The 8,663-nt window shown below is 42.1% G+C and overlaps 1 protein-coding gene across 1 annotated transcript in view; it reads left to right on the top strand.

Moving 5' to 3' along the window:
* Positions 1–282: 282 nt before the first annotated feature.
* Positions 283–8,663, top strand: part of HUNK (hormonally up-regulated Neu-associated kinase) — a gene marked incomplete at its 5' end in the record, with an annotated part of 36,675 nt that continues 28,294 nt past the window's right edge. The window contains one exon of the mRNA XM_008946085.1: positions 283–575. Coding sequence (XP_008944333.1) covers positions 283–575 — 293 coding nt within the window. The remainder of the gene's footprint in view (positions 576–8,663) is intronic.

Raw genomic sequence — 8,663 nt, 5'->3', positions numbered from 1 at the left:
ATGAGTATGGTTTGTGAGATTGTCTCTACTCCTTTGTAACCTAGTTCCTTGCAATAGCTTTTGTCTGTCATCATACAAAGGAATAAAGAAAAGAATAGTCAGGAGGGTTGGAAAAACAGCTATTTATCTGATCTGGGCAGTTATAATTTTAACTGTGGTGTATCGGTTGAGACTTACATCTTTTGATTTTTTAGGCAGTTTTAGGTTTTTTTTATACAAGGTTAGAGTAATAAATCATCAGCGTGACTATTAACAACCTCCTCTCCTCTGTTTTTTCATTAGGTGGCAGTGAAAGTAATTGACAAGAAAAGAGCCAAAAAAGACACCTATGTCACCAAGAATCTGCGACGGGAAGGGCAGATCCAACAGATGATCCGCCACCCCAATATTGCTCAGCTGCTGGATATACTGGAAACTGAGAACAGCTACTACCTTGTCATGGAGCTGTGCCCTGGTGGCAACTTGATGCACAAGATATACGAGAAAAAAAGACTGGAGGAGCATGAAGCACGCAAATATATCCGTCAGCTTATCCTGGCAGTTGAACATCTTCACCGGGCAGGAGTAGTTCACAGGTAATCTTAAAAACTCTGTCTACCAAAATTTATCTCGGAGCCTCTAAATGGTTATTTTGACATTTCTTTGTGTAGTAAAGACACTTCCTCATAAAAACTTATTCATAGCAGCTTTTTTAGCTTATCTTCATTATATTGTTTAGAAGCTCATATTTTAGCCATTAGGAAATATCTGCAGAGAGCACTTCAGTGAGTGTGTAGCTTCAGGTGAGCACACAGGAGCCACAGTGACTCCGTGTGTCTAGAGATAAGCCTGTGCTTTGCAAAAGCAGGGCTCGCTCTCTGCAAGCAGCATTAGTTTGTGTCTTCAGAGCTCTCTACCAACATTACCTGGTGAAACATTTCACTAATTCTTTGAGAAGGGGATTGTGCCTGTTGTGTTCTGGTGGAAATACAGTGATACAGGGAGATGAACAGATTTGCCCAAAGCCTCACAGTGACATAGCTGGGACAAAGCATGAATGGGACCATGGAAGTCCCTTGCTTCTGCTTCCCTGATCTTTCTATTTGTTATATTGCCTTGACAAGACCTCACAGCTTTGAAGACTGTACAATGCAAAGTGTGCAACTGTTCAGTTCATCTCACAGTGTCTTTTCAGGAGAGCTCCAGAGCTGTTGCAATACATTGCATTCTTTCTTCAGGACCTTAGTTCAAACTGTGTATAAGCAGGATGTGGATCTCCTTGCAGGAGTATGCTGTGGAGTTAAAAGATTACCTGGGTTTCCTGGGAAACAGAACAATATAATCAGAGAGAAATCTGCGAAGGGTTGCTGAATAAGAGGTAGCTACCTCTGGCTGAAGTCCCTGAGCACCAAGTGGTGTAGGCTGGGAAGTGCAGGTGGAGATATCACAAGTGACTGCCTGCCCCTTTACCTTTCTCCACTTACTCCATAGTGCTCTTGGCTGCTGTGGAGACAGGAGGACTGTGGGCTTGGGTAGACTTTTCGTTTGAGACAGTATGTCTCCACTCTGTTCTTAAATGTATTTATAGGGTATTGTCTAAGAAGGAGGCTCTGCTTTCTAAATTTGGGCCAACTGGTGTTAAGTCTGGACTCCCACATACTTCCCATGTGATGCTACACAAGTTGTGTAGGCCCTGCCCTCTGAGGTTATGTAGGCATGTTGCAGGAGCTAGACACCTGAATACACTTGAGAATGTGTGTCTTAATTTCCTTGGCTGCACTGACTCTATAGAAGATGGATAGTTGTTATATAAACCCATCTGGCAAACTTCCTGAAGGCAGCTCACAGCCAGCTCCTCCAGCTGTGCCCAGCTGTGTGCTGAGCTGCCTACCACTGTGCAGTGCTGTTGGGTGCATCTGGCTTGGTGGAACTTCATGATTTTATTGTCTTGACTCTCTCTCTGTGTTCCCTGTGATCCATTAGGGACAGATGCTACGTGCACATACAGCCTCGTGTGTACTGAGGTCTTATCTTGAGCTAAATTTCTGGTACCAATGTAATATAAATGCTCGAGCAGCCACTAGATCTGTTCTGTGAGTTCTCTATCAGCAGCTACACTGCTGATCTCTTTAAATTATTAACCCCACAGTTTGGGGCATGGAAAAAGAAGTAGTCTACTTATTGCTTTAAATGATCAATTGATATCCAGTATGTACAGAGAGAGAGGAAGGAAAAGGGTCAAAGTTTTGGGCAGAGGAAAACCCGACAGGAACAAATGAACGTGTTTAGCTTTTAACAGCAGTATCATGTTCAGCAGCAGCAGTTCTTCTCCCTGAAAAATTAAACCTCTGCATAGTGGCTGAAGTACTTTTTGGAGATTGGTAGGCTTGGCTTTGATTCTCTTCTTTTTCAGAGAGCATTCAAATCCACATTTTGTACTAAAAAATAGCTTATTCACTAGGTACAGGCTAGAATCAACAGGGTGCTGTGGTGGGAAGAAGGAAAGGCTTTGGTGTCCAGAGAACATGAGCCCAAAGAGCCCAAGTTCCAGTACGGATGCTGCACGCTCACAGCAGTTTTGGCCCTCGCCCCTTCTTTCTCTCTGCTGTCCCTGTGAATGTAAGCACAGCTCACAGAGGCTGAACCACGAGGGACCTTGTTGAGTGGAGGGAGGAAGCAGCCCTGGAAATACTGAGGTGCTGTGCTGCATCTGACAGCTGAGCTCTCTTCGTTCTGCCCTGTGGCGCTGGATTAATACTTACCCCAAAGGCAGCGTACTCCATCCACTCTACTTCTCAATTCACAGCATGGCACAGAGCTTGTTCTTGGGAAATCTTCCATCTGGGTAATGAGCAGGTCCAATGCTGCTTGAATTGATATAATCTGACAGAATCACAGGCAGTGTATCTGCAAGTATTTTCTCTAGCTTGATTTATTCTGCAAACAAAGTAAACAGAGCAATGTAGAGATCCAGGAAGACCACTGGTGATGTGATCCAGCTTTATTCTCCTGGCTGTCTGCAAGCAGGAGAGGGAGAAAGAATAATATTTACCCCAGGACTTGTCCTTCAGTGTCCTCAGGCTTTTTCCATGGCAGTTCTGAAAACAAGACTACTCAATTGGTGACTGAAGAGGGGGCAAAAATAGTGCAGAAGTCTGATTCATTCTCAACCTGGGTGAAATGGCAGTGTTCTGTTGTTGTTATTGTTATTTTTAAAGCAGGTAAAAATAACAGCACTTTCTTCTATGCAGTGATCTCTGGGTGTTTGCATTCACAGAAAGCATGTGAAACAAAACACAGCATCCTAGGCCAGAAAGCAAGCTACTGTTTGTCTCTCTCCAAATGTTTTCATCATTCACATTGAATGAGGCAGGTCATTGAAAAGTGTTCACTGACTATTTTATCACAAAAAAAAAATAAATTTGGTTTGTCTGCATTATTCAGGGAATCATATAAATTACTTATCCTGTTCTATAACTCAGGATGATAAAAAGCCAGGTGAAATAAGTTGCATGAAATTTACTTGCAATATTTGACAAATGTTACTCGGTACGCTTCTGAACTTACGATCAAGACTTGACATGGCAGAAAAGCACCCTGATCTTTGGGCAAGAGCTGGGACCCAGAACTCCATGGGAAACGCTTCTGTTAAGGGCCACTGATGTGTGAAAAGCCTAAAATTAAAAAAACTTCAAGAAACTTCATTTTATTTAGAGAGGTTGAAAAACCCTAAACCTCATGTTTGACTGTACGGCTGTATTTTAAATTATAAATATTTCATCTACTACAATGGGTGTAGACTGCACGTTCCTGAGTGCAGGAGCTACATCTTTGGTGAGAGATGTCCAGGGTTCTTAATTCCTTGGCCACTCACTGAAAAAAGAAATTATGCTATTCTAAATATAATTCCATGTAATCATTTGTGTTTCATTCCTTCTATCAGAAGAGCTCGTTGGTTGCTAAAGATATGCTTGCAACAAGCTCAGCTGTGAATTGGGTAGGAATATTTATCTTTCCCTCTGACAGAGGAAAACAAACCCCGATGGCAATATCTGGTGAAACTTTCTCTTTTCAGAGGGTGTTTACACAGGCCTTCATGCTGTCAAAAACCAGGATGAACAGTAAGCCTCTTGGGAGCGTAAGGACAACAGAGACAATGAAGTGAAAGCCTTGGTGCTTGCCACTGCATCCCACAGGAAATTCTCAACAACCCTTTTAAAGTAATTTTAACAAAATTTGTTCCCATTCAGTGCAATTACTGTCAGGATGTCAAAGAGAAGAATTCAATAATGTATTGGTAGCAAAGATAGCTCTCTGTATTCCCCGTTTCTTCTGTCTTTATGGAAGCATATTTGTACCTTCCACTGCCATTTTGTAATTAAAAGCAGATCAGAAGTTTGAAAGACATAAAAAAACCCAAACCTAACCTGTGGTTTTGAGCAGAGTTTATATATTTTGCTATGATCTATTTCTCTAGCAGAGTAAGGTGGTGCCGTATGATCCAGTTGCTCGGGGTGCTACAGGATTCCTGCCTTGGTACCTGCTACTTTGACATGTTGGCTTTGATAACTTCCATCCTATTAATTTTAAGTGCCAGTAGTCTGGCTGCTGATGCAATATTTATGACAGATCCCGCTCTACAGAACAAAGTCTCCTTTTGAAGTGAAAAGCTGGTTTGTCTTTCTACTTTATGTCAACTTTCAAAATTACCTTTGGGCATTCTCTCTTGGAGTACTCTGTTGTAAATAAACTAAATATTGTTTTACTGAAGACAATAGACCGAATTCCTCTTCTACAGAGGCAAACACATTGAATTCGGTGACATTGTGACTGATAGAAGGATCCAGCTCAATAAATAATATTTTGATAACAAAGCCTTTGAAATGTATATTGGTGTGATAATGAACCGAAATCTCTGCAACCTTTCCTGCTCACCCACAGCTCTTGCATGGGGCTAGAAAGTGGGCTTGTGGGATGCCAGTTAAGGAGTGATATTTTTTGTGGTGCTGCTCTGATTAAAAATAAGAAGTGGGAGACAGCAGCCAACCACTGCTGCTTTGCAGCTGCTTGCTGGTAAAACCTTCCTTCTCATCTCTCTTCCCCCAGACAAGAAATAAAGCGTGAAATGCAAAAACTTCAATTTTGCTGTCTGATGGTTGCAAAGGCACTGAATAAGCTTCTCTCAAAAACATGCTGAGCTGACAGCTGAAGCCTGAGGTAGCTTGCTCAGCAGAGCAGGCTCATGTTGCTTGGTGGAGACGCTGGCTGGAGTTGGGGTTTCCAAAGTAGCCTGTAAAGCTCTGACCAAAGCCAGAGGAAAATCAGCCCCATCAGCAGCAGAACGAACTCACAAACCAACCATCCCATGAAGAAGATGTCTTTTCAAATATGGGGAATGCTGCCTGTATGCTGCTGGCTTCACAAGCTGACAAGGCATAAATATATGCTGATTCTCCACACTGTGGTAATGCACCTAAAAGTCTTTCTTGAGTGACTTCATTATTCATAGAGTTGGCTGCCATGTACCATAGTTAGATACTCACAGCATCATGAAACTAGCCCCTCAGGAGAGAGTAAATTTTTTTTGTTCCTTAATCGCAGAGGTTATTTTGAATTTTTTCAGCAACGAATCACAAAAATTACTTTTTCTTTCCTTTAAGCAAATCTTTTAGTCCTATTTTTTGAGGAGCTGCAACAGCAAGGAACAAGATCAGATTTACTTCAAGGAGGGATACTGAAGGTCTCCAGCACTTGCATTTCTTCTCCCCACCTCAGCCCCATGCAGTGTGGCACATGGTGCTGGCATAAGGGAGTGCTTGCCCAGGCCTTCCAGTCACAAAGCTCCTGGATCCAGTTCTAGGAACCCACCAAGAAGTGCAAGTCACTGGCAAAACTTTGAGGAACTTTGAGTCCATAGGGACCATCGTATACTTGCTGTTCAATGCTCTGGGTCTTCCCATTGACTTCAGCAAGGACTTCAATTACTGTGTGTTGTAGCTGGTAACTCATGTTCACCCTTGCAGTATGCAGCTATTTGAAGCATGCTAAAAACTCCACTGGTGTACAGTGGATGAAATTCAGGGTTCTGTATCAGTTTTAGATGCAGTGGTGCTACTTTTTCTGTTGCAATGGATTAATGTAAACATTCAAACAAAACAGCAGCTCAGATAATCCTCTCTTTGTAAAAAATAATTAAAGTTTGGATTGATCAGAACTGACATGATAAAGCAGTTAGGAAGTTCAGGCAAATTGGTCCTGTCTGCAGGATGAGCCTAAGGCAGAGATGTAATTGGATTGTAGCACTGCACTTTTTGTCAAAAAGAAACAGTGGGTAATCTGGTGCATTGTTAAAGCCACCGAAAGTATTCACTGAATAACCCTGCTGTCCTGACGGCCATGGATCTCGTCCAGATACACGGCTTGTTTGCACTTCTGCTGTAGGTACCTGCCTCGCTGTGCCCTGCTCCCAGCCTGCTGCAGGGGTTCAGGCTGCCCAGAGGTCCTGCCTGGTGTCCACCCAGCGGTCCATGTCTGTGCAGCAGCGGGTCTCCAGCTGTGGGGAGAGTTTAGGGATTTTTGTTTGGTTTTCATACAGCTTTTGCTTTGCATTTCTAAGGCTGGTTCATGTGGAATCTTCTCATTAGGTTCTATCAGGGAATAAAAACCTGTTGTCCTAGCTGCCAGTGTCACATAAAAAAACATGCCTTCCTAGTGACATGGGCTGACAAAATGCGGTGCACATGGACTGTTACATCAGTTATCACTTAACGGCAAATGTGCTGAGAATGGACGTATGGGTAAACATTGTTAATTCACCAGGTCTGATTGCACTCTATACTGAGGCTATATGTAATTTTTTTTTCTTCTGGTAACTTCAAAATGCTCTGTAATATTTACCTTTAGTTTTATTTTTTAACCTAGAATCCTGTTAAGTATCTTTTCTTGTGTTTATGTTTAACCCTCCTGTCACTCATTTATTATTCTAATTGCCTGTGTGTTTTTTCTCCTCAACCTACAGCTTTCATCTTGCAGTTGCCTTGCCTTTATTTTTCATGTCTTACCTCTTCTTAGCTAATGTTTAATATACTCTGAGCTTCCAAATGGTCTTTCTCCTTGCTTTGAGATATTTTATTGAGCATTGCAGTGTATGACCTGAAGCTCCATGTGCTTCTGTTGATTTCAGTTTTAGCTTTGCTTTTGTGGGTTTTGGGTGTTTGTGTTTTGTTTTGTTTTTTTCTCTTTTCCATACTGGTTTTTTTTTTTTTCTTGTTGGTTTTTTTTTTTTTTTGCAGTCTCTCCTGTCAAATTTCCAGCCTCGATATCTTTCTAGAGGTTAATCACACTGTGAAAACCTCTACCTGCAAGCAATAAAGACATGAGTTATGAAGAAATAAGTCCTTCTTTGGCAATATAGAAGCAGAAGTGGGTTGATCCAAATCCATCTGGTAGGGCATGTCCTCCTTGTATGAAGTCATTTCTCAGTGGCAGCAGTTGCCCTGCTTGGAGGACACAGGGTGGTGGGTCTGCAGCAGTATGCAGAGTCTCTGGTGGATGAGGAGACTGATGCTGTGGGTGCTGGCTGGCCCCATGGGGTGCATGGCCTGGAGCTGGTGTTTGCTCTTGGAGCAGGAGCAGGGCTGGTCAAAACACAGCCAAATGTGTCCACATCTTTGCCGTGCTATTTGAAAGTAGCTGTCACTTTTAATGTGGCTGGCCTCCTCAAATTAACACACTAGGTTATTGCCAGAGGAGGGAACATAATCCTCTCCTTCTGTCTCTCAGTGCTTTATTGACAGGGTTACATTGCTTCTCTGGGAAGGACTAGTCCAGAAAGCAGTCCTCTCTTTGGGAAGTGTTTGGCTGGATGCTCTAGAAAATCCTGGATATTGCCCCTGAATACCTGACATTTGCAAAATACTCTCCTTCAGTAGATTTATATAGTTATTCTCCCTATTTCTTTTCACACATGGAATAAGGAAAATCTGCCAGAAATGCTCACTGGGGTGTAGAAACATCTGTTTGGAGAAGGTCCTTGTGGTTGTATTGATGAAGTGAGTGGCATCCTACTTGCAAGCAATCTTCTGCCTCAGGTTTATTTGAAACACAGCATGGGCATAAAATGAAATGGAGAGGAACGTTTTAAAAAATGCTTGTAGTTGGGCGCAGCTATTTTTCTTTCCCAGATCCTTTCTTGTGGAAGGACTTTGTTTGGTTTGGTTGGTTTACTTGTCTTATTTTATTAAGCTTTATATCTTCAGCTGTAGTGGAGGCATCCTTCATTACTCCCTTTGACTTACATAGGCCAAATACCATGGGTGTCACTGACTTCCCATTATTATAGCTGATGGCTTTATTATCCAGATTTTTCCAAAGCATGCTGGGAGAATCATTACCGCCCATCTGAGCTATTGATATCCCAGCATGATTATTGTTAGAAATATTTTATGTCTGGATGGGGGGAAAAGTGTTGTGATAAAGACACAGCCAACTGCTAGAAGTCATGAACAAGTTGTGTAGCGGCCTAAATGATTTTTTCATATTATGCTCAATGCTTTTGGGTTATTTTGTGTGTGTGTGATATCTGGGATGTTTTTCTTAGGTTGCACATGACTTAGGAAAGAGCAACTATGTTCTTAAGTGATGACAGGGCACACGTAAAGTGAAAAATGTGCTGATGTACATAT

Source organism: Merops nubicus, unplaced genomic scaffold, assembly GCF_000691845.1.
Source record: "Merops nubicus isolate BGI_N331 unplaced genomic scaffold, ASM69184v1 scaffold22118, whole genome shotgun sequence".
Lineage (NCBI taxonomy): Eukaryota > Metazoa > Chordata > Aves > Coraciiformes > Meropidae > Merops > Merops nubicus.
The sequence above is the reverse complement of the archived record's forward strand: the minus strand, read 5'-3'. Positions and strand labels throughout refer to the sequence as shown.